Source organism: Lytechinus pictus, chromosome 11, assembly GCF_037042905.1.
Source record: "Lytechinus pictus isolate F3 Inbred chromosome 11, Lp3.0, whole genome shotgun sequence".
Classification (NCBI taxonomy): domain Eukaryota; kingdom Metazoa; phylum Echinodermata; class Echinoidea; order Temnopleuroida; family Toxopneustidae; genus Lytechinus; species Lytechinus pictus.
Window position 1 is genome coordinate 1,853,510 of NC_087255.1, and position 27,189 is coordinate 1,880,698.

General features: G+C 35.8%; 1 protein-coding gene across 1 annotated transcript; it reads right to left on the reverse strand.

Moving 5' to 3' along the window:
• Window positions 1-178: 178 nt before the first annotated feature.
• Window positions 179-27,189, reverse strand: LOC129270695 (RAB7A-interacting MON1-CCZ1 complex subunit 1-like). The gene is made up of 6 exons (XM_054908011.2): window positions 26,952-27,189; window positions 25,993-26,044; window positions 17,086-17,179; window positions 10,928-11,115; window positions 5,841-5,958; window positions 179-5,105 (listed from the first exon to the last, which is right to left on the reverse strand). The coding sequence occupies exons 1-6, from the start codon at window positions 27,095-27,097 to the stop codon at window positions 4,711-4,713; spliced, it is 993 nt and encodes a 330-aa protein (XP_054763986.2). The 5' UTR covers window positions 27,098-27,189; the 3' UTR covers window positions 179-4,710.

A 27,189-nucleotide genomic window follows, 5' to 3' on the forward strand; every position in this document is an offset into this window, starting at 1 on the left:
ATGATTAGCCATTTTGCATACACTGGCTGTACACACAACTCTTAAGACAGAAGTACTTTTAAAGTATAGAATCATAAAACCATATAATTGTCAAGAGGTTCAGACGGAACCTCAACAAGTAAATTATTGCACAAAAATAACAATTTATACACAAAACAAGTACTGTTAATCAAATTAGATTAAGAGTAAAACAAATTGCATAGGGATAATGAATGTTCAGGCTTTCATTACATGCATTCAAGAAACATGAATCAATAAGAAAACTTATTTTAAAAAGTTGAAATAAAAAAAGTAAAAAAGTTACCCATTGTCATGGGTAATCAGGCTATGAAAATATGTTAATAATTAAGAATGAATACAGTGTACACAAATGTAGTTTCATTTTCATGATTGAATTTGGCAGAACTACAAATGTTTCCTTTATAATAAATGCATCAAGCAAAGGTCATGCATGTATTCATTTAGCTCTGTTTAAACGCTGCCCGGCTGGCGGGTCTGGCTGGCGAGCAAGGGCAGACTCGCCTCATTTTGTGCGTGTAAAATGCGATTACCTTGCCGGGTGGCTTGCAGGGCAGACACAGCAATTTTGCTCCGCCAAAATAGTGAGATCAGACCCACGAGCCGGAGCAGACACGGTAATTTTTCTCCGTGTGAACACAAAGTCAAGTCCGCCCCAGCAATTAGCACGCATTTCATGATGTAAATTTTATCCACTGATCCTTGTTTTTGCCCCACGAGCTTGTGCAGTGTGTACGTGACGCAGCATAAATCCACCAGCCAGGGCAGTGTGTAAACATTATAAACTGAGCATACAATCCATGTACATTTTATCCAGACCACAACATTGTTTACTTACAATTACATTAATAGTGTTTTCATTCTTCACATTTACAGTTCATTTTACAATACATTCAACATGCCACAGGGGATAATCACAAAAGGTCACATATATCAATGTTTATAATACAAATTTTGGCTATAAATTCAAAATAGTTTTTATCTCAGTTTACACAGTATGTAAATAATTTTTTTCAACATTGACACAAGATTTCTGTTTCAAGTTAATCGTTGGCCATTTCATTGTAATTTTTCACAATATCCATTGAAGGACTGAGATAATATACATACAGGTATTACAATGGCAATAGACTTACATGTAAAATTGTGGATGAGTTTACATGTAATCAAGGATATCTTGGGGCCGTTTCATAAAGCTGTTCGTAAGTTAAGAGCGACTTTAACAACAACTGGGTTATCCTTTCTTGTGGTGAATGATATTCACCATTAAATTGGTGAATGGTGAATTAGCGTGTAAGAAAGGCTTAGAAAGGCTTACCAGTCTTTCTTAAAGTCTCTTAAATTACGATCAGCTTTATGAAACACCCACCAGAATCACTACCCATTGGCCCATAATTGTTTACCTCTAAGTTTCAATAATTAATGAGGTGGCCAATTGTAAGAGTACCTGTTAAGAGGTTCACTTTGGTGCTCAATCATTTCACAACTACCTTCATAGTAATAATGACTAAAAGTTCTCTTTGCCATAAAAGCATGAGAAAGAAAATGGTAAACATGAGCAATAGGCAAATATTGTGATTTTTTTTGGTGAGATTTTGAGCTTCCCAAGATTTCAACACACTTATAGACCACGGTCTATAAAGTTGAACTGGGACCCGTTTCATAATGAGTTACAACTGTTGTAACCTTTCCATTATGGCAACTACCATGGTAACCTTGATTTTGATTGGCTGCTGAGCCCTGTTACCATGATAGTTGCCATAATGACAAAGTTACAACTGTTGTAAGTCCTTTATAAAACGGGCCCCTGGTCTTCAGATTGCAGGCCTATATGAGCCCTCCTCCAAAACAAAAGCAGAGTACAATTTCATAAAACTTTTCAGCAAATGAAAAGCTACATGCACTTGATGATGACAACAATTTTCAGAACCAAAGGAGAGTTTCATGAAGTGTTGTCAGTGACTATAGTAACATGTCTGCCTATTATATGCAAGGATTCACAGAATTTTATAACAGTCTGTAAAAACCACCTACTTGTTTCATGAAACGCTCCAAAGGATTCTTTACTGGAAACTGTGCTTTTTAAAAATGGGGTTGCTTTGGCAAATGGAATATGACCCCTTCACAATAAACATTGAAGTCACATATGAAACGGTGCTTATTGATACTCATTATGTTACATGTACAGACAACATCAATTTGGGCAAACACTGTATATATGTATTGTACACAAAAGGCGATTCTCCTTTGGCACTATCACTGGTACAAAACTTTTTTTTTTTCATTGTTGAGTTGATTATAATATGATACAAACATACATGTATTTTGTATTTTATGATATAAGGGAGTAAAATGCATGTATTTACCTTTACAAATATTTCTATCAATCGTTTTAGAATGAATTCCAAATTAAATTTGGCCTCCACTCTACTATGCTCCAAAGGACCACTGACATTATTTTTTTTTGCATATCTGATTGAATGAAAAGTGATTAGATTCACAAACACACACATACAGTACATGTAACGTTACACATAATGGAGGGGAATAACTGCTTTCACATTTTTTTATCCATTATGAAAATTGAAGTTGTACCGTACACTTCACTGGTACATCTATACATTGGTCACAATAAGAAAAATAGATGATGCATTTTAGATTTGATAATATAATTATCTCTATATTTCAATTCGCCACTAAAAATACACATGTTGCAAAAGTAGGAATGAATTCCTGAATGCTATGAGCATAAACTGCCTACTGTCAGAGTGATCAATAAATTAGTATGCAAGTAATCTACCTTTTCTTTTGGTCTTTACCATGTTTCATATTGATTTTTTGATTATATAATGGCATTATGTTTATGAATATTATACATCTTATATATTTTTTTTTAAATACTCTGAATGATTATGGCAAAATAAAATGAATCTTGAATCTATTTAGGTGCCAATTTGACACAGCACACTCAGCGAGTTATTTGTTTGTTACACTGCCTTGAAGAAGGAAAATACATCAGCCCCTGAACAATCTTTTTTTCCTGATGAACATGTAAATGGAGTGACACACATGCATTCATACAATATAGAGCTTTAGGAGGTTGCGGTACAACAGGCAATAGCCAACCTGCGCAAGTACAATATATCAAACAAATTTCACAAATAAATGATTTATATATTAATAATTATAGAAATATTTAAAGAGGGTTTTTTTTTCGCCAAAGACAACAATGGATGTATAACTGGATTTGGAATCATGTATAAATATAAATAATTGTGAAACAACGTATTCAAGTTGCAATATACAAACTGATTTCAGAGTGGAAGGGTGGATAGAGCTATACCAGATAGAATGGGGAATTAACCATCTAGTGCTTCGCATACAATAATAAGAAGATTCTATTGACTGGAACACATGGTCAGATATATAGACAACAATTGCACAGTACTCATTGGGCTAGATAAGCTAAAGATGAAATAGAATGGGCATATAAAATAATTTATATTAAAGAATCATTGAGGATCGGAGAGTCAAAAAATAATCTGAATTTCTGGCTGTGTAGCAACTTTCACTGATTCATCTAATCCATAGTAAATGTACACTGAGATATGAAGTTTGATACTGTAAACTGCCGATTCGTCTATTGCCAACTCGTCCACTCATCACATGGTCTACATGTACCTTCATTAAGCCATTTGTGCCAATAACCATTTGGTCCAATTATCACTACGTCTAATCACCAGTTCGTCTACGACCATTTCATCTCGTAACCCGTTGGTCCAATACCCATTTTCTTTTAATTAATTTCGCCCAATTAACACTTATCCAATTAGACCAAATGGTATATGAACTAAATGGCTATTAGACCGACTGGTTATTAGACGAAATGATGAGTGGACAAAATGGCAATTAGACCAAGTGGATAGTAGACAAAATGGAAGTAGACGAGACAGTAATTGGACGAATTGGCATTAGAACAATTGGAAATAAACCATTTGATATGTTATCAATGCTTGTGATTGATAGCACTAAACAATCACCAGTGACCGATGATCAGTAATGTCATTCATACATTAACCGATAACAGCATTGCAACAACGTGCCATTCAATCGTTATTACCACTTGCGATATGAAACACATTGACATGCATCACAATGCAAATATATGCACTACATACTACATGATCTGAGCTTGTATGCAATTATAACTGGTGGTGATCAGTAACATGTTCTTCAGATATTATGCAGACTCGGGGATGAAACTTTGAATTGTTTTCATAAAAAACCTGAAAGTCAAAAGGGGTGTTCTCTACTGCCAAAAGTATGTTGGAAAAGTATGATAGGTGTCGTCCCTGGAGACTGTTTTTTTCCAAAGCGTAGACATGAGATCTAACCGGTAATGATCAATGTGCCCCACTAAAGATAATGAAACATTCAGACATTATGTGATCTATCTCCACCGGTATCTGATAACACGATTGACCAAGATAGTGTTAACAACACACTACAGTATACGGGCAAGGGTCAATACATCAAGCTATGAAATAGTTCTCCCCAATATTAATAGGTGCATATTGAAGGTAACTATTTGGAGGACGTTCTCAAAGGAATGACCAATGATTAATCAAGACAACCATTGGTGTCCAGGTAAACTACTTTGCTAGCTATGATATAATCTCTTCTTAACCCTGTTCAGCCTTGAGCGTCTAAAAGCCGCAACAGCTCTTCCGCCCTCGCGCAGTCCCATCCGACGAACCGCAACGGCCCTTTCACCACCTCCACGTACCTCTGCAGCATGCGTTTCCCGACCGCCTTGCTGTCGAAGAGTAGCATGCCCTCGCAGACGTGGATGGAGTGTCGATTGCCAGGATGTCTGGCCTGCCACACGTCGTCCCCGGCTATATCCAAACTGGAGGCTGACTTTGTAATGGAGCTGATGTCCTCTTGTGACGTGTGGTTGAGTCCGCCGGTCATGACTGACAGGGTGGCTGCTTCCTTCTGTTTCTTCTGCTGGAGTAGCGTGTGGTGCCAATAACACATCTCACCAGCATACATCAAAGCCAGGACATGGGTATCGGAGAATAGCCCTGCAAGTATCAACAACACCAACATCTCAATATACATGTACACTTTCCGTATCATACATTAAAAAAAATCTTTAGTATTTACATAACTTACAAAGTCTCACACATACTGTACATATATTGGGCAAATTTCATTCAGATATTACCACGTTTTATTCTTCAATCTGTCAACTCTTCAAGTAAAGAGAATAATTACTACTCAGATTTATTGACTTCCCATTCTTTTGCTTATGTATACATGAATACTCATCTACATGTACCAATGGTTTCCAATGAGAGTAAAGTAAAGACTTAACTGATTCAGGATAATGAATTGTTTGTAGATTTATTTGATCAGCATTTATTCTTCAAATTAGCAACATTAATCATTTTCCTTCCTTGCCACAATTTTCCCTTTTCGATTCTATGCATTATTCAGTATGTGTTTACAAATTGGAATTTGTAAACGGCATGTCTAGTAAAGTGAGCCATCTATAGGTCTCAACCAAATTGCACTTTTAGGAATTCTAACGATTACATATATTTTCATTCAGAATGCTTTCACCATGAAATAAAAGATACATGATTGTGTAAATGCATCATAAATAGGTTCAGTTCGTGTAGATTATTTTCCATTTTTGACTATTTATTTTTGGGAGGAATTTTAGGGTCCCCAATCAAGAACCATTGGGCAAAACCACAAGATATGGTCATTTAATCTGAATACGGTAGGTTTAATAGAATATAAATGCTTGATACCTTGTTTGATAAGCGATAGAGTATCTTCAGTCAAGACCTGACATTCAATCTGTACCTTGTTGGTTGGAAGTCGAACAGCCAACATCGATTCAAGATGCCTAACTCCTTCCTCTAAACACTGCGAAAATATAAAGAAATTAAGATGTATCAGCTATAATGGGATTCATCATATTAAAGTGAATGCAATGCTGATTAAAAGTGGTAAAGGGGTACCAGGTCAGATGCGAAAGCCAATGAGGTATGCCTGGCAATTGAGTTTTAAAATATAGCTGGGCCCCGTCTTACGAAGAGTTACGAATGATCCGATCAATTGTAACTCTATGGAAATCCATCAGTGTCATAATTTTTTCTCCGAAAAATTTGCACAATGACCTTCGTATGCAAAAAGAGAAGCGCAGTGATCTTTTCAAGAAAACAATGAATGCATGAAGATACATCATAGCTAGAAAATAATTTGAACGAACATGCATAATAGATGTTGACGTTAATCAAGGATTTCCATAGTTGCGATTGATCGGATCAATCGTAACTCTTTGTAAGACGGGGCCCTGGAATGCCCCCCAGGAAAAAATCTGATGACTGGGGATATCTGTGAAGCAATAATTATAATAATAATACTCAATATTTAAAACGCACTTTTCCCACATGGCCCAAAGCGCTCACAATTTCAGTTAACTTATTTATACAAACAAAAAATCAGAATGACATATTAAATGAAGGCAGTTGCCTAGAACAAAAAAGTTTTAAGAGACTTTAATGACTCAATTGTTTGGGATTGTCTCATTGTGAGCGTTTGTTGGATGCAACGGTGAATGTTCTATCTCTGCATAGAAGCATACCAAAGGTGGATTATTATTTATTATATGTAACCTATATAGATCCTTGTGATTTGATTGGTTGTTTGATATCGTTCATTCAGCCAAGTTTGACGCCATCAACCATGCAATTTTGGATCCATTCATCGTGCAATTTTGGATCCATACGATTTTGTTCATTGCACTCGCACACCGAGACTGCAGCTCATGCACCAGCAGTGCGCATATTGCAATGACGTAACAATCAACAGATCGAACTCGCACTGCATGAGCATGTTTTGCATCGAAATTCATGAATTTCATATGAAAAAAAAAAATAATTTTTTAGGTGTCATATAAAACAAATAATGAACGTTTTTTCATTCGTGCAATGGACAGAATACTTCATTCGGTGAAAGATGAAATAATGATCCATTCAACTCGGCTACGGCTCGTTGAATTGATCATTTCATCTTTCACCGAATGAAGTATTCTGTCCATTGCACTCATAAACATTCATTATTTGTATATATTATCATTATTCCATTCTTCTTTTGAAATCTCAATCTTCACTCTCCCCTTTCTACGTGTACATGTACATATACAGAGCGACATACAGGCACTGGTCCGACGGTCCCAGACCAACAAAAATTGCTGGTGGGCCAACACTTTTCAGAAATAGGCAAATTTACATGTACTGGTCCGACATGACCAGTAAAAAATATATGAAACTCATACAAATGTTATTTTCTCCTCTTTCATGAATTATAAAAATGGCTCTCCAAAATTGAGAAATGGCTCTCATGAATTATGTTGTGTGTGTACTCTTTGTAGGTTGCTTTTTTTTTGGGGGGGGGGCAATAAAAGCAATAAAATAAAGCAAAATAAACTCAAGTCTTGGGACCAGTAAAAAATGGAAAACTGGGCGTCTACTGGTCCAACATGAACAGATTGGACCAGTAAAAACAAAAGGTTAGTGTGGAGCCCTGAATACTGTAGCATCCCCATCATTTCCTGCAGATGCATGTCAGTCTTCTCAACCAAATCTCTCGTTTAAAAATTCCATCTCTTCCTTTAATATGACTAGTACATCTCCATCATCACTGTATGGACTCACCTTATTCTTGCTCTCTCTGTCTCCCACCATTCTCTACCCCATGGAACCCTCTCTATTCTCTGTCCCTACCACTCTTCATCACATCCTTCTCTCTCTCTCTCTCTCTCTCTTTCCTCTCTACCTCTCACTCTTTTTCCCCTTCCCTAATCATTTACAATATTTCCACCAGGGCCTGCTTTTCCCATTTTCTCTCTCTCTTTCTCTCCTTCTCTTTCCTCTTTACCTGTCACACTTTCCCCTTTCCAATCAATTAACAATATGTCATCATCTACCCCTCTCTTACCTGTCCGTCTTTCCCCTTCTATTTCAATATAAAACTATTTCCATCACCTCCCCTCTCTTTCTTTCCTTTCTGTCACTCTTTTCTCCCTTCCAATCCATTAACAATACTTCCATCATCTTCCGCTCTTCCCCACTCTCTCCTCCTCTCCCTCCTTCTCTTTCTTTCTTTCTTTCCTTTCGTCACTCTTTTTCCCCTTCCAATCAACAATACTTCCATCATCTTCCGCTCTACCCCACTCTCTCCTCCTCTCTCTCCTTCTCTTTCTTTCCTTTCTATCTGTCACTCTTTCCCCTTCCAATCCATTAATATGCTTTTCACATTGCATTTCCTTAACCCCATACTATCCTTAACCCCGGACTATCCTTAACCCCATACTATCTTTTTTTGGATTCACAGTCTTTCTTAACCCCATACTATCTGCTTAGCCGGGGTTAACGCCTTAACCCCGGACTATCCCACAGCTCATGAATATTGATGATTTTACCATACAGAGCATGATTAACATGCAATTTCGACTTCTGTGATTGGCTATTGCTTAGCCCCACTTTTCCTTAGCCCAGTTTCGTTTCACACTGCATCTCTTAGCACCACAATAAGCCGGCTAACCCTGCTTTTTTGCAGGGCCAGATAGTACCGTACTATTTACCGTGCTAGCCCACTTTGCTATTAAAAACGTAGTGTGAAAACGAAGTGGGCTAAGCTTAACCCCGGGAAATTGGTGGGGCTAAGGCCTCCCTTAGCCCCACCAATTTCCCGGAGTTATGGAAAAAAAGTACAGTGTGAAAAGCATATAAGAATACTTCCATCATCTTCCACCCCCTCCCCCTCTCTCCTCTCTACCTTTCACTGTTTCTCCTTCCAATCTATTTTCAATAATTCCATCATAGCCCCCCCCCCCTCTCTCTCTCTGAATTTCATCTCCATCTCCTCACATCATCAATCTAAAATAATAAAATAAAATAGTCATACACCATGGTACATGTGCATATCTCCATCACCACTGATCTATTGACAAGATGTAGAGAGGTTATACCTGGAACCGCAATCAGATGATAGAAGAATGACAATGACACGTGTTCAGGATGCATTTGATTATCATGACAGACAGGGCTTTTTGGTGTAGTCCCACTAAGTCATTCTCAAGTCACCTGATAGTGCCCTCCTAATCCATTCCCTTGTCAAGGAACGTTGAGTGGGTTAATTTATTAGATCAAGACTTGGTAAAGGGTGTGCTATAGGGCCTACATAATATTAACACATACATATATGAAAGATGATGTATATAGATACATATATTTAATGATTTGAATAATACTAAATATTACAATTACATATATAACTACTACTACGTGTACTTACTACTTGGAAATGGTGATGATTATGATGATGATAATGGTATGAATGTATGATGACAGTGATGATGACTGAACTGAATTCACTTCCAATCAAACTCGTATTTTTGTACTCGCAAAAAAAAAAAAACGACTATAGATTATGTTACAGAATCTTATGTGTCATGAAGGCTTTTAATAGAATTACTAAACTTTTGAGGATTTTTATTTTTGTATCTTCCATTATTAAAAGGAGGAGTCAACAGAAGTTTGAGACCTACCAATAAAAGACTGATAAAACATCACAGTGCCTTTGCAAAGTCTCATCATTTTCTAGTATAAAAGCTTTGCAAAAAAAACCCCACTGATTCTAATCAAAATTTGGATGAATGTAAGGGAATACTCTGGGCTGAAAATCATTTATGCTGAAAATTTCATCAAAATCTGATAACAAACAACAAAGTAATTGAATTTTAAAGTTTAGCAATATTTTGTGATTTTATATGCCCATTGTTATGAATATTCATTAGGTGGGCTGATTATCGGGGCTTATGTAAAGGAGGGTTCGCAGCAAAAAGCCGGGAAAAAATTGCTATGTTTTCCCGGCTATGCTATGCTTTCCCCCATTTTTCTTATGTTATTACAGGAAGATAATTATTTCTTACTTTATGTCTTTATATGTTTCCCTTGGAATAAAATGAGTTGGTGCAATGAATATCTAATGCATTAAATAAGATGTCAATTCAATATTTTAAATTCTTGGAGGACACAATTTGATTAAGCATAATTTCATATGATAAAAACTTAAAATACAAAAGAATAAGTGGGGATATGACGACATCAATTTACTCATTGTATATTTGTGAAGACATGCATAGAACTGTTTCACCAACATATTCCTTTTACGATTTTGATCAGATTTTCAGAGTTTTGTTTGTCTGATTTTTCTGTATCTGTTCAAACCATATTATTTTGAACCAGGGTCCCCGTCTTACACAGAGTTGCGATTGATCTGATCGATCGCAACTATGGACGGCCAGCAATGTCAACATATATTATGCATGTTTGTTCAAAATATTTTCGAGCTATGATGTCTATTCATGCATTCATCGTTGTCTTGAAAATTCACTGTGCTTCTCCTTGTTTACAAAGGACATTGTGCACATTTCCTGTAGAAAAAATTATGACACTGATGGATTTCCATAGAGTTACGATTGATTAGATCAATCTCAACTCTTTGTAAGGCGGGGCCCTGGGTCCCGTCTTACAAAGAGTTACGATTGATCTGATCAATCGCAACTATGGAAAGCCAGCAAAGTCAACATATGACATGCATGTTTGTTCAAAAATTGTTCTAGATATGAATGTATATTCATAAAGTCATTGATATCTTGACAATTTGGTGTGTTTTCCTTTGTTTACAAAGGATATTTTGGAAATTTCCTGTAGAAAAAAATGATGACACTGATGGATTTCCATAGAGTTACAATTGATTGGATCAATCATAACTCTTTGTAAGACGGGGCCCTGGAGTACAGTATCCTTCTTCAAACATGACTAACCTGCATGAATTGTGTGAGTTCATCTCTGACCCTTTCCGTCTGTTCATAGAGTGTGTTACAGTACATGTACATCAGGGCGCCTTTCCTCCAGTGTAGACACTCCACATAATCCTTACCTAGTATGTCCATTGGAAGTGAAAAATCACCAAACACCTTCTTCACAAGATCTACAGGTCTGGCATACAGTTCTGCACATTGGAAAGGGAGGAAAATGCAGCAGAAACATGTCATTTTTTTTTATTTTGTGAAAACAATATAGGCACGCTGTCATGAATATGCAATAGGTGGGCTGATGATGTCATGACCCAACTTTCCTTTTACTTAGGCAACTATATGTACATGATCATATTTATCATTTCATATTTTTATACATGTACATGTCTGTCTCCCTTGTAACAAAATAAATCACAGCAATGATTTTGATATACTACATGTACTTATTATCAATCCATTTTTCCCCCATTTTTTGAAGGACAGAATTCGAATACCGGTACTGGTATTATAATTTCATATGAAGAGAACACAAAAGAATAAGTGGGGGATATGTCATCATCAGCTTGCTCATCACATATTCATGAAAACATGCATAGAATACTGAGTAATGCTAACTTTTTTATTCCTTGTCTAGTTGTCTGATTTTGATTAAATTTTCAGGTTTGTTTGTCTGAGTGATTTCACTTTATCTGTTCAGAACATATCATTTTCAGGCTGGAGTTAAACTTTAAGGGTCCCGTACACAAAAAATGAATTTCACTTCATGCTCACTGTACCTTAATAGGCAACCATGACGCCCCCCCCCCAAAAAAAAAAAAGAGAAGAAAATCACTCTCAACAGATTGTGCGATAAGCCAGGCACATCAGTATAGTGTATGAAATTATGATTTGTTTCATAAAGTTCTGTACATGAACTTGAAGCTCTCCAGTTTACAGTTAACCTAAAAACAAATTAAAAATGAAAATAAATGAAGATTCATAATTTATTGTTCGAAATAGAAATCTGAAACAGAATACTCTGAAAATACAGTACCGGTACCCAAACCAAGCCTGCACATGTACATGACATACGTACACAAATACTTTCTCAGATAATTTCATCTGTAGCAGCAAAATGCCCAGGGGTGGTATTCTGAGATCCATTTTATCTCAGATAAAATAAAATATTTTATCTCCGTTAAAATCAGTGAGATAAAATACCCTTAAAATCTCTCCGAATTGGTATTCTGAGAACAATTTTATCTTCATTTTATCTCTGTAAGACACACCTATTTTTAATCAATATCCAATTAGAAACGCGCTTTTATAGCTCTCTCATATCACTCAACCAATGGAAATCCATTCCGCTAGGAGGTGTGGCAAAGGAGTGAGATTGCTTCAATTTATTGACTTCAATACGCTTGCACTATACGCTTGTGCGTCTTTACAGAGATTTCTTTTTAACAAAAATGGCAATACTCTCATCTTTTTTTCGAAGTCTATATCGCATCTTTTCAAGCATCATTTCAAAGACAATATTAGTCAAGAAAAGTCTTATGAAATGCTTCCTGATTGTACAGGAATAACTTTAAGGTGTTGTTCTCAATGAAGATATTATTTTTCTTAATTTTCATGCCAACATTTGGGGTTGATTCACTTAGAAATATTGACGAAATGAACGTCGCGGAGATAAAATAGCCCCTACCCTCTTTTAAATTTATTTCATTTTTTCTTCAAAGTAACTTGGGCGCAAGCACATCACCTGCGTTGCAATGGCCAGATACGCGATGGGTATGTCTACGCAGCCACTGCTCTGTTGCGTATCATCATAAATACGCAAGATAAAATTTATACGCAACATGAAATTTTAAATTTTATCTGAAAGATAAAATGTCATCTCAGAATACCAATTTCATTTTAAGAGATAAAATAAAATATTTTAAAGATAAAATGACCTCAGAATACCGCCCCTGTACTTGCCAATTAAAGGGCAAGTCCACCCCGACATAAAGTTGATTTGAATAAGAAGAGAAAAATCCAACAAGCAAAACGCTGAAAATGTCATCAAAATTGGATGTAAAATAAGAAAGTTATGACATTTTGACATTTTAACCATTATGCTTGTTGGATTTTTCTCTATCGATTCAAATCAACATTTTTCTGGGGTGGACTTGACCTTTAAAATGCACAGTGTATCATTCAACACATTGTCCTATATAAACTCATAACACTGGGACACTGCAATTCCCCAGGCCTACATACTGTAATAGTATACAAAGTGTCATTTTTAACAAGCTCCCCGAGATGCATGGTGAAAGTCATACAAAATTGAAACACTCATGGTGGACAAAATATCATGAATATTAATGATAATCGTGTGGCGCCTAGACTGGAAGGTGGTGAAAAAATGTAGTATGCTATGGTGCTGGTGGATTGAGGTGGGGGGGGGGGCAGTCGGTATTAAAGGGGCACCACAATCAACACTGACCCAGGCCCCATAAATAGTGAACTTTAATACATACATGTATGCTTGTCTGGGAATTACACTTTCAATAATACAGCAAATAAAGAAAACATAATCAAAACCCTCCCCTTGTCATTAAAAAGAAATCCCCCTATTTATTTCATTCATTCTTTCAATTATATCTATTTTTATTAGACTTTTTTATGTTGCTTATTTTTATCTTTTATTTTCAATCTTTTCATTATTATTATTTTTTCTGGGAGGGAGGGGGAGGGAAACATTTTAGAGAATAAAAAACATGTACACTGTACATGTATTTGCATGAAAATAACCAGTGAACCAAGGAAAAGGGTTTAATTTTTAGTGTAATTTATGCAAAAATCCATTATGATTTGAGGAAAAAGCACAACGATGTGATACATTTAATACATTATGTAAAATTCCACTTTGCTTTGAAAGTCTGTACTCTGAGCAGTGGATTATTTATTTTTCAGGGGGGGGGGCAAGTCTCCACATATTGTTGAATTAGTGTTTAAAAAATAACTTTTAAAATCTATTGGGTATTGTATTAGAAATTCTTTCAAATTTTCAAGAACTCCTAAGTTTTTTTAAATCATATTACTTGCCATAAAAGTTCAAAATTTATGTTACTTCAATCATTTTTGCCTTTTTTAATTTGGATCAAAGTACATGTAAATCAATACTATCATGCATACTGTACAGTACCTCCCTGACTAAAAAAATTAAAATAAATTTATAAAGTTTACAATTTCCAGATATTCTCAGGCTTTAAAATACCATCTTTTAAATAGATCTTTCAAAAAGTTTTAATATCTGATGGACTCGTTTAAATAGTAAAACACCCCCACAAACCCATACACAGACGACAATGCAAATTTTTCTTCTTAAAAAATCTTCATAACACTGTATTTTCTCAATCTTTTAAATTGAAAGTGCACACATCTAACAACAATATTCTCTTCAATTCTATTCATTAAATTTTTCTTATTTTAAAATACATGTAGCAAGATATTAATTTCTATTTAAATGGAACCTATTTTGTAAGCATTTTATTTTTCCAATGAAAAGTAAATTTCCTTTTGTGGAAAGTGTTCAATGCTGAGTTTCGGATACATTTACATGGATGACAACTTATGAATAAGTTTTCTTAAGTTAAAGTGAAACTAATCAGGCTTTTAAATATGTTTTTATTGGATACATCTCCATACTGTTATCATCTTTACATGTAGGTACCGTACATAAATTGTAATGAATGAGAGTGAGTTTTGGAGATCTATATGTCTATGAGAAACATTTGAATTTCACAGCGCAGTGAAATGAATGGCACCATCCCCCCCCCCCCCAGGGCTTCAAACTTTTACAGTAGGGGAAAGAGGGGTATAAAAAAGTTGTGACACTTTTTGCTTTTTGCATGTTAGAATTGACATGACGAAAAATCTTGTACCTTGCCTTAAAATTTAATTCTTGGGAAATATTTTTCACCTACATATAAATTTCTACCCCCACACTGAAATTCATTGTCACCTTTGAAAAAAACAATGTCAAATGGCTCAACTTGCCCCATCTGTAGGGTAAGTTGGGCCACAAATCTATGTACAAAATGTATGGGGGAAGAACTTGTAATTTTTTTTCAAGTCTTTCACTTGCTAATTCTCTATAAAATACTAAAAGTAAAAGAACTGTCATGTACATTTGCTCCTTTCTGCCTGCATATCAATGGCTTTGTAAGGTTTTTTTTATACATTAGCATAAAGAATTACCATGGTTCAACTTAATGCGATATTTTCACATTTTTGGGGGGTATTTTTCCCTCTAAAAAAGTACTTTTTGTTTCAAAGTTGAAAACAATGTGGTGGGTTAGGGATTATGCAATGGGTCATCAATGCATGACACCACCACAATGTCTGACTCATTCACTATTGGCCTGGGGTGGTGTCTCAACCTGAAATGAACCCCTAGACAAGTACAGGAATATTTTGTTGTCACAGGTCCTTCGGTCGGTCGTTGGTTTACCTTTACACATCAATTTTGGTTTAGTACGACCCCAAGCTTCAACACCTCATGCAAATCGGACTCTAAACACGTAGTGTTGGGGCAAAAAGGATATCCCATATAAAACATTTTAATTTTGTTTTATCATCCCCGCAAATTTGACCCTAAACACGTAACTTTCCTAGCGAAATAGATACCCTTTTTTCATTATTTTTGTGTTTTTGACACCCTTATCACGTTACGTACGTAACGTGCCCTATCTTGAAAAAGACATCCTTTTTACGTGTTTTTTTGGTCGCGCATGGTATCCACTCGTCAATGTAAGTGCCCCCCCCCCCGGGGAATGCAATGAGTGCTGGAAGGCAGCTCGAGCTAAAGCCAAGATTAATCCATCAATGTTATGATTCATCTGGTAAACTTAAAGATATTAGGTAGTCAGTTATAAATCATGTACTGAAAATGATTGAAAATCTTTGAGTTGAAGAAGAAATATCAAACAAGAAATTATTAGCTGGCCCTACATTTCTAGTAATAATTTATGGTCATAGGGTGTAACATTAACAAAACAAAGTTCTTGCACAACAATAATACATATCCGTACACATAATGAGAACAGTGACTTTCAAACAAACAGAAAATACAGTCATGTAGTCAACCTTGATTTTCTTCATTGAGCATCAAGGCAATTTTCATTGAAAAAAATCAATTAAAATAAATGGAAAGGGAAAGGCATAATGTGCACTCACCTGCATACAAACTGCATACATATTGCATGTGCATGGATCCTATATGTATTTCATCCAGTTTAATATGCATTGAGCCAGCCAGAAATGTCAACCACAAAACCATTTTAATCCACCCTTGTGTTTCCCTGGAAATTACACAATCACTCAGTCTCACATCGTAAAGTCGAACAAATACATTTATATTCATGAAAAAGACTAACTGCTTGACAGGCTATTTGACAGCACTAATATATGTACAAGACAAGTAAAGTGTTTCCCACAAACACAAAACCTTCCATTACTTATGTTTTATTATAATTCTCCTGCATAGGCTAAATATATAAATAAATAGGCCTATAATATATCAAGCCTGAATGAATAAAGAGCAAGAGCACCATAAATATTTTGGAATATTATTTTAAAGTCACATTACCATCAAGTAAAGTTCAAATTCTGTCTGGCATTATGACCGTAATCAAGGAAAATTACTTCGGAATTTTAACAAAGCACTTTTGTATCACTCATCTGTTAAACAATAATCCATGCATCGAGGCTTTGGTGAATTGCATGTATGCTATGCCAGGCAACAAGTGAATAAATTTGGTCTTTATTGACATTATTTTGAATAGAAATAACTCTTTATACATATGGATTCTTAAATCAAAGGACAGAAAATTGCCTTTTCTATAAAAAAAAAAAAAAATATTACCCTTTTTTCTTTGAATTCCAGATATTGCATGCCAAATTAATTTTCAAACCGATCTTAAAAATGTTACTATTAATAATTACTCATTTTACAAATTGAATGATGACATAAACTGTGAAAAGTTTATGATAGAAACATTGATTTATAAAAGAATATCTTTTTTTTGCTGTGATGTACAAGTTTGATTATAGAAATATATCATTTCACACATGTATGGATAGTTGAAATATCTTCTTACAGATTTTCATTGAGGGAATGGGAGACAAAATCTACTTACCCATTAATTTAGTCATTCTAGCCCTTCCATCTGAAATTGGAAATTCATCTTCTACTAGCTGATTTTCTTCCAAGAAACTCACGTCAAGGAGGATCTAAAGTGTATGAAATGTGGTGATGAATATAAAACAACAATATTTATCAAAGATACAGGACTATGTATTCATGAGGAGATGGCAAGAAAGATGTGATGAATGGAGGGGTGGAGAGAAGAGGAAGACAAGGGTTGAAAGAGGGCCAGCTGAGGGAAGTGGCAGATAACGGTGGAGGGGAAGAGTATAAGAGATGGAGAAGAGAGAGGAGGGATGTGAGGAGAAAAGAGAAATATCAATGAAGATGAATATTAGGGACAGAGGAAGAGTTGAATGATGTTAAACAGAGCAGAGGAAATTATGAAAAGATAGAGGGGTGAGTTAAAGGAGTAGGGAAAGATGAAGGTGGCGAAGAGAAATAGGAGCAGGGGAAAAGATTAAGAGAAGGGAGGAAATAGAGGAGGAATAGTGGAATAGGAGTTGAAGAGATTGAGGGGAGGACAGGAATAGGGGAGCAGGGTAAGAGGAGAGGGAGGAAAATAAGGAGCAGATGAAGAGATGGAGTAGGAAGAGGAGGAGCAGAAGAAAAGATGGAGGGGAGAAGAATGGGAGGGGAAGAAATGGGAAAGGAATAGAAGGAGCAGAAGAGATGAAGGGGGAAGAGGAATAAGATTAGCAGAGGACGAGATGGAGGAGGGAAAGAGAGAATACAGGAGGAAAAAAGAGGAGCAGAGAATAATACTAGTGGATGAACAGACTGAGGAGAAAGAGGACCAAATAAATAGATGGAGAAATGAGAAATGCGAGTTCAGGAAGAGATGGAAGAGAATACATGTAGTGGAATATGATCAAAGCAAAGGAAGAGATGGTGTAGAGGAGGGGATAGAAGGAGTCAGTATAGTAGCAGAAGAGATGCAGGAAGGAAAAAGGAAATATCATTGATGAATGCAAAAGAAAAAGATGACCTGACCAGATGAGAAGGGAGAGGAAAGGAGATCCGAAATCCAGAATAAGCGGAAGAGCTGGCGAACACAATCATCAACCCTTGTACATGTACTGTAGATAAGACAACTTTCCTAAATTTTTATTGACTGAGAAGCACTGTGACTGTGGTAGTATCTGTTGGATAAAACAGGACTTGTCGGATTAAAACATCCGATACAATGTAAGTCCTTTCATGAAATGCTCCTCAGATGGGCTGGAATAGGAGTAAACCAGGTATATAAAGGCAGATGAGCTGTGCAAACCCTTCACTCAAGTGAAGGGTCTGAATGTGCAGCCTACTCATGCCTTGTGTACTGAAGGCTGTCTTGCTCAGGCAAGTTTTGTATAGTGTGCTACATGTAGTCTTTGCGTGGAGATTCGCTTGTTGATCAAAGTTTCAATCAGGGTCTGTGCCTGCAGACTAGATGAGGATGGGGAGAAGGATCAGGATTTGCACTAACTTGTTCCTGAAAATATTCATGTTTTTCATAAATAGGCTCTAGACCTATTTATGAAATATTGAAAAGTCCCAAACTTGTATAATGTAACTATAATATTGTATAAACTATGAAGGGATACATGTACAAAACACAAATATGAACTGCCTCCACATAGTGCATTATAATCTTTCAGAAATCCTTAAAACACATGCACTTCATCTTGTTGCCTGAGTATGAGTGACTCAGCATGACAAATACCACAATCTCTCTCCCAATATGTCAAGAAGTCAAGGAGCAGACCAGAGCTAGCTCTATGGGATGCCTTCCCAATCCTCCCAAGTTCATTATACATGCCATGCATGCATCTCACACCAAATACCCACTCCATACTTGAATACACTATCATCATCCCGATCTCAACGCAGTGCAAGAGTAATAAAACAAAAACATGCCTTCTGTCTTCTTGCATATTTCCTCCAACATGAAAACTGAATCATCCTGGTGATGAAGTGGTGAATTCAATGCACATGTACATATTAGTAGGTCAAATTCATCACTTTCTTTTATTTTTTTATCTTTGTTTCTGAGCATTCAGATATGCATGCAGTATAATGATGAATTGAAATACTGTACTGGGACCCGTCTAACAAAGAGTTGCGATTGATCTGATCAGTCGCAACTATGGAAAGCCAGCAACGTCAACATCTAAAATTACATGTTTGTTCAAAATATTTTCTAGAAATGATGTATATTCAATACATTCACTGTTTTCTTGACAGTTTAGTATGCTTCTCTTTGTTTTCAAAAGACATTGAGCAAATTTCCTGAAGAAAAATTATGACATTGATGGATTTCCATATATACTTGAGATTGATCGGATCAATCGTAACTCTTTGTAAGACGGGGCCCTGGTCACGATAATTACCCTAGATACAATGTGATAATCATCATCAGGAATTCAGGATTCATTAAAATTACATGTGGCTGCGTGTGATTTAGCCCCGAAATACTCAGAAGAGCCAAGGGAACTAACAGGGAGCACTGAAAATCCTCATTCATCATAATGAATAAAGCACAATGTTATTTAAAGTATAATATATCCAATGTTGCAGATTTAGGCAGAGAGTTGTGAAAAGTAGCCCCTGAAAATTCTGAATCTCAATGAATGTTTGAAATAGTGAGTGAGGGATACCATTGACACTGTTAGTTTGAAAAATAAGCAAAACATTAAAATATCACAGCTCTCTATTTTAACATTAAAATGTCACAGCTCTCTATTTTCCATCCAATTTTATAGATGAAATATTCAGCATTACATTATGCTTGTTTCTTCTATTACCAGTATTAAATTCAAATCAACATTTCTGGGGTAGATGTGACCCTTAGGGTTAAGCAATTAAGTTTCAGCTACACAAAAGATATTCATGATTTGCTGTCATTGAAAGAATATGATTGCATGTAATATTAAATTTTGATTTGTACTTGATGAAACAAGGGGAAACCAATTTAATAGAGCTTTAAAACAAAGAATCATTTTGTTTTCACTACCCCACCCCCCCCCCTCCTCCTCCTATTGTAATAGGCTTATCATCTTTTTGTCACATACATACATGTACATGTATTACAGTATTATATTCACAAGCCATTTGAATCAATATTTTTCATTACTGGTTTAATAGGTTAGAACAACTAATCAATATTATTCAGACTTTAAAGGGGAAGTTCACCCTGACAAAAAGTTTATTGTAAAAATAGCAGAAAAAATAATTAAAAATATTGCCGAAGGTTTGAGAAAAATTCATCAAATAATTAAAAAGTTATTAGAATTTCAATTATTTGAATTGTGACGTCATATGCGAGCAGCATTCCTACATAGCGAATGGTAAAAAATCAATGAAATGTCATTTTCTCAGAAAAATGAAGATGGTTTTCACTGTACCTTTTGTATATCAATAGACAAATAATTTCACACTCGATCATGAATAAAAAACAAAATTAAGTCAATAGGAACCATACAAAATTTGAAATTCATGCATTTCATATTACATAACACATGGGGCAGCTGCTCGTTTATGACGTCACAAATCCAAAACTTTGAACTCTAATTACTTTCTTACTCTTTAAAGGATTTTCCTCAAACCTTCACCAATATTTTATACTATTTTTTCTGCTATTTTTGCAACAAAGTTTTCTTCAGGGTGAACTTCCCCTTTAAATGGAATCGTATCAACAATCATTCAGCAATAATGGACTGATATCCATGTTTCATTTCACAGGTATAAAAGAAATCAGTATTAGTTATTACTATTAAATGAATTCTGGAACTAATCTACACACATGCACAATACATTTGTATCATGAGGTGGTTTCAAACCGCCTCGATCACAAGAATCCCCGTTAAATTACGAGAACATTTTTAGGCTAAAAAATACCCATTAATTATTCCTGCATTCACACCGCCCCGAAACATACCCTTCGGGATAAATTCCTGAAGTTAGGAGCATGCACAGTATGGTCTAATAAGCAGGCAAGGCGCGAGATTCAAAACCACTAGCCCAGCAGCTTCCCATGGCGCCCGCGCCCAACGACACGCTGGGCTAAAAGTTCCCGTAAATTGCTTTCACATTGCCAAAATACCTGCCACCTTGGAAAAATCCCCGCGAAAGTTCTCGTAATTTTGCCAAGTACCTACTATTTAGCGGGTATTTTCTTTCGGGGAAATTACGCGTAGTTTGCTTTCACATTACCAAAATACCTGGTATTTTCTGATCGGGTAAATTTCCCGATCAGGGAATACCTGGAACTGACGAACTTCGAGGCGGTCTGAAACCACCTATGTACTTCAAATTCCATATAGACATTTTAAAATCATCTTAGGACCATGGTGTACTGTAAGTAAAGTGCTGGATGTACATGTATCAGAAGGGAAATCTGACTTTGATATTTTTCTGAGAAATATTAAAACCAGTGATAAAGAGCACTCCTAAAAGTACACGTACATGTACATCTTACATTGATGTTTTGTGGAACACTCATCACTGAACAACACTGTTCTGAAAATAATAAACATTCTACATGTTGACAAAATAAACAATGACAAGTTTTTATGGGAATAAATTGATAAGAACATAAAAATATCACCACTTCTTTCTTTCTCTGGTTCTGTTGTACCTAACTACCTTCTGCTCGATCATATTGGCTTAATCATAACTGATATGAAATTTATATTTCTTAGTGAGATTTAAAGTACCATTTTATAACCTTTACTGTATGCGTTGATACATAAAGTTAAAGGCACTGACTGAGGGGAAAATATTGAAATTTTAAAGTTTAGTTTCTCATTCAAACCATATAATCATTCATAATTCAAGACATATTTTAGTCTTTTCCAATTACTGCCATCATGGGATAATAAGTGTTCAAGTGTTTATCATTCCCTTTGGTGGGCTGAAATAATTTCAAATATGTCGAAGGTAGTTTGACTTTAAATATGTTCCCTTATATCAGAAACAGATCAATGGAAGTTGGAGGGAAAAAATGAATTGTAATAAAGTTCTGAGCATTAAAATAATATGAGACTATGGTTTTGGCCTACTGGCAATGTGACCAAAATGTAAAGTGCCACACATTCATGAATAACTTTACCATCACTTTAGGCAGGGTGCTACATAACTTTTTAAAAGCACTTGCACGGTCAGGCAAGTAAATTTTTAAATAGTTGGAATATACTTGCCAGAAAAAATCATTGAAAAAAAAGTTTAACCTCTTCAAAACATGTATAAAATATTTGTATCCAAAGGAACTGTTGCTGCACTAGCGCCATGAGCGTCTCTGGGCAGTGTGTGCGCTCAATAAGATATCAATATTATTATTATTATTCAAAAAAAGTTTTGCAATTTGTAAACCATTGACCTTTTTTCTCTCTATTGACATGAAATGATCTTCTTTGTTATTGCATTTCTTTTTCCAAAGTGATTTTATCTTGCCTGCCATGACCAAAATTAGATCATATCGACCCTAATTTCGGTCATTCTACTGTGAGAATTTTGCTTGCCCAATTCGGGCAAGTAGTTTTGGTCTTTACTTCAAAACACTTGCCCGACTCTAACTTTTACTTGCCCCGGGCAATCGGGCAAGTGCTTATGTAGCACCCTGCTTTAGGACATGTGTCATATGTATGTGGTCATGTGTCCTGAGGTCGCCTACTTTTGTACTTCTGTTTTTGAAAATATTGACACATTTTAGTAATTAGTGCCAATGTCCCCAACAGCAAAGCTTTGCTATTGAAACATGCTGTGTGGTGAAAACCGGGGGCCGTTTCATAAAGATGTTTGTATTAAAGTAAGAGCGACTTTAAGAATGACTGGTGAACCCTTCTTACGCGCTAAACCATCCCCAATTCAATATACCATTTACCACAAGAAAGGATCACCAGTCGTTCTTAAAGTCGCTCTTAACTTTAATATGAACAGCTTTATGAAACACCCACCAGGAGATATGCACCTATATATGTACAGAAAATGAGGTTGAAAAAATACAGCAAGTACATAATGTAAATCAAAAAGTTACATATAGCTAGAATTTCACTTTTTTATATTTCAAACAAAATCAGAGCTTAAATTATTGTCTAGCATATCAATATTGATTTATTCACACACTGTGATTTCACAATGTACTTTCCATGAAATAATTTGATTTTGTTATCTGATTGACTCTATGTACATGGGTACATTGGCAGCTATTTGTATACAATTTAATATTCATGAGTCACATGACCAGAATCTAACACTTGTTAACAATACTTATAGAATCAAAAGATTGCTTTTACAGATCTATCAAACTGTGAAATGATGAATTTTCAGATCTAAAGGTGCAAAAAAAGTGAAATTTAACCCCATTTTTTTCACACTCTTTATCAATTAACTATTCTTTTAAATACATGGACATTACTTGGAGCTTTGAGGAGCATAGTTTTTGCACACGGTTGCACTATTTTTGCTTCTCTGAAATGCTGTGGAAGAGTTTGATCTTCCAATCGCAAATTCAACACCTCCCCCCACTTCGCAAAAAATTATGTATGCGAAAATAAGCTCTTAGTAATCATATTTCTGTTAGTAATCATATTTCTGTACAGTACAGTGTCAGAGTCCTTTCTAACAATGTACAATTTCATTGGGTTTATAGTCAAGAGATGTACATTGTGTGCTATTTTTGCCTGTATTACAATTACATGGCGGGTATACATGTATATATCTGCTGCATTCATCTGATTTTATAAGATATTAAACAATTCAAAAAGAACTATAATAGCTTTAGACCAAATAATACTTCAAAGCTTCTCCACATATTGTTGGTCTGGATCTCTTAACTACGTGTACACGTATCATTTGACCTTTAAGATCTGTAACAAAACAAAGTATAACTTTCATCCTACAGAATAGTAGAGATCTCATGTTTTTACGCAAAAGCTACATTGAAATTAAGAATAACTGTGAAGAAAATATGTATTAATATGGAAGAATTGTTATAAGTGAAAAATTTCTATAATTTTTTCATTTCTTTTTCAATGTTTTTGACCTTGTGACAATGACATTGCCAAACTGATTTTTTTCAACCAATTAACAGTAATAGCTTTAATCCGATACCAAATTTGTAGTTAGAAGTCAAGTTTTCACCAAAATATTACCATTTTACCAAAAATACCACAGAATATTGAGAATCCCCATTGACTTTGTACAGGTGGCACCGCTTCTGACACCACCCCTGGTGCTCTGTCTTTAAAGATGTGTAACTCGAGTTCTATTTATCCCAGAGCAATGAAACTTTCTAGATTGTTAGCCAATTAATTCAGCTTTAAAATAATTCCAAACTTATAGCACCGTTGGTTTTGAAAATATTAAGGAATAACTCAACAAATTTACAAAAATATGAAACAGCACCATCCTTTTTGATGGGCAACCATTTGCCTCTGGTATAGTGTTCCTTTTGGAAGACAGGTAATACAGATTTCACAACACCACAGATGAAGAGTTTGAGCAAAAAGAATGAGCAGAAAAAGATTCTTATATGGCATTTTTGTCCATCAAACATGAGTTGTTTACAGTACATCTTGGTTTAATATATATACATACAAGAACAAGAGTCATTCATTATGTTCATAGTCATCCAGTCATTCAAACTTCTCATGACCATGACCCTTCTCATATAATTCTTATTGTTTGTCCAAGTTACTTTCGTTCATCTTTATTCTTGGATACGTTGCACAGAGACAACTTGTTCCCCCGGGGGGGGGGGGGGGGGGGGGTCACTCTCCACATGGACTTCTACACACCTGTGTCCAGAAAAAGCGTTGAAAAGGGTCCTGTTTCAGGCACTTGGGCATCGTCGACGTCTTTGGCAAAACAGGTTGCATTTTAGCACCATTCGCTGGTAAATCACCTTTTAGGGTAGCCTTTTCTCTCTTCACGCCATTTAGGGTTGCTAATTTGGCTATGAAGATGATGCCATTGAGGGGTGCAAATATGAATAGATCTACGCCACTTAGGATTGCAAATTTGGGAGCAGACCTAAACCATAAACACCATGAAGGGCGTGATTTTAAGGGATACAAAATAATCCTCACACACGCCGGCCAGCGCATCACTTATGAGAGAATACCCCGTACAGTATAGTCTCTAGTCTCTCACCCGGCTCTACACTAGGCCTAGGGTTTAGGCCTATTTTTCTATACCATTTTGTTTGATTCATACCGGGGATTCCTATATTGATTTGTTTTTTTATTATCAATTAAAAAAAAAAAGAAGATACAGGTTTAATTAATGTATGCATTTTTCAACACATAAACTGCTCTATGGATTCCACTTTTTCAAGTTTTGATGAAATTGGTAAAACGAATGGTAAGTGATGCATCAGTCAGTCAAGGCAAGCAACATTTTTCACTTGCATTCATTAATTTAGACAAAAGATGGCTATTCAAAGTGGCTAAGAGAAGTGTCATTGAGAGTAAATTATGCTGGTCTTACTTGCAAAAACTTTTTTTTAAATGCTGAAAATTCATACCTGTTGTAACATCAATTTAACATCAGTATTCAGTATGGTATCAGATTAATCAATTTCGATATATGTTTACGCCACTTACATGTAGGACTAGGGCATCAAATTAGGGGCTTATCCCTGTTATCGCCACTTAGGGTGGCTTTTCTCATGGGTAACGCCATTTAGGGTCGCAAACTTAGTTAATGTAGTTACGTCGTTTAGGGTGCATTTCTGAGGTGGTTGGACACGGATGGGTAGCAGTCCATGTGGTGAGTGACCCCCCCCCCCCCCCCCGGCTTGTTCCACCTTGTTTCAATCTCCTCAAAGTCCTCACACATTGCCATCTTTACACATTGAAGTTACATCTACAGGGGGTTGGACTTTAAAAAAATATAATAAATTATGGATTTCACTCACCTGAGTAAATTCTTTGAGAGCTTTTTTCACAATTCCTTGAGTGTCTGGATTCCTGAGGATCAAGAATGAGTGAGGGAAAAAACGACAACATATATAATATAGTTCATCAAGTATCAAGTCAAAATTACATTATTTTATTAAGAAAATTTGTATCATAAAATAAGCACTCAAAGTTCTTCAACATTGATTTTCAAGTCCCCAATGAAATCTTCAACTTTTTGTGATGTCCAACATCCATGATAAATAATATTTTGGTTTTAGGCATCAACAATAAGAAAATTTAATTATTAAACAGCCTACAAACAAACATACATGTATAGATATCTACTTATTTAAGAGTTTTTCCCCTCTCTGACTGTGGCAACGTTTATTTTAGCTTGTACAGCTAGAGTAATATTAATGGTAAACCTGGAAAAAGTGGGATATGCTATGCTGCGATTGCTGGAAAATCAGTCGCTCTTGTTATCCTTTTAATCTTCCTCCTTTTTCTTCTCTCCATTTTCTTTTTTTTTTGTCTCTCCCTCCATATTGACTTCAGCTCCAGACCAGTGCCAGAATCAGTATCACTGTCTCTGACTCGACTCTGTCCTTCTGACTGTCTGAACTAATTTTCTCTTCCTTACTTTTCATATCTCATTCCAGAATTCTCTTTAAATTTAATTAAACTTAAAGTTTAAATTTTAATAGGCTTACTTAACTTACTGTCACTATCATTATCTATCATGATCATTGACCACCACTCAATCGCCTCCTTCATTCTCAATTTCTCCCCGGCCCCGATTTCCTTCATTTTTTTTCTCTCTCTCTCTTCGTATCCAGTCATTCAAGTGTAAACTTTAATTAGCTTCGAAGCAGCACCGCAGGCGAGGAGCCGCGGGTGTACAGCTTAGGCGAGGCGCGCTGCGGTGATCTGCGGCGGTCGGGAATGATGATCCCGTTTTCTGCTCTACGCTACTTACTGCAAGTCGGCCACATATTTTTCAGCCACTGCTTGGGACTTTAGGATGACCATCTGATCTTTCGGAAAACGCCTGCACATATCTCGACAAAGTAAAGAAATCGATGAAAATGCCGATATCAGTTCAGCAACGTCGAAAGAAGTCATTTTGATGGTGATATCCAATTTTCTTCTCGGAAAATTTACAACCCTCGGTCGTTGTCGTACGACTTTGATTGTATGGTATCCTAAAAAAAAAA

Bases quoted from the DNA above. Each gene is read 5' to 3' on its own strand.
- LOC129270695 (XM_054908011.2), bottom strand. From the start codon at position 27,097: ATGACTTCTTTCGACGTTGCTGAACTGATATCGGCATTTTCATCGATT. The intron at 11,116-17,085 runs GTAAGTAGATTT...TCCAATGTGCAG, and splicing joins TAGAATGACTAAATTAATGG to AACTGTATGCCAGACCTGTA. The intron at 5,959-10,927 runs GTTAGTCATGTT...ATATTTTCGCAG, and splicing joins AACTCACACAATTCATGCAG to TGTTTAGAGGAAGGAGTTAG.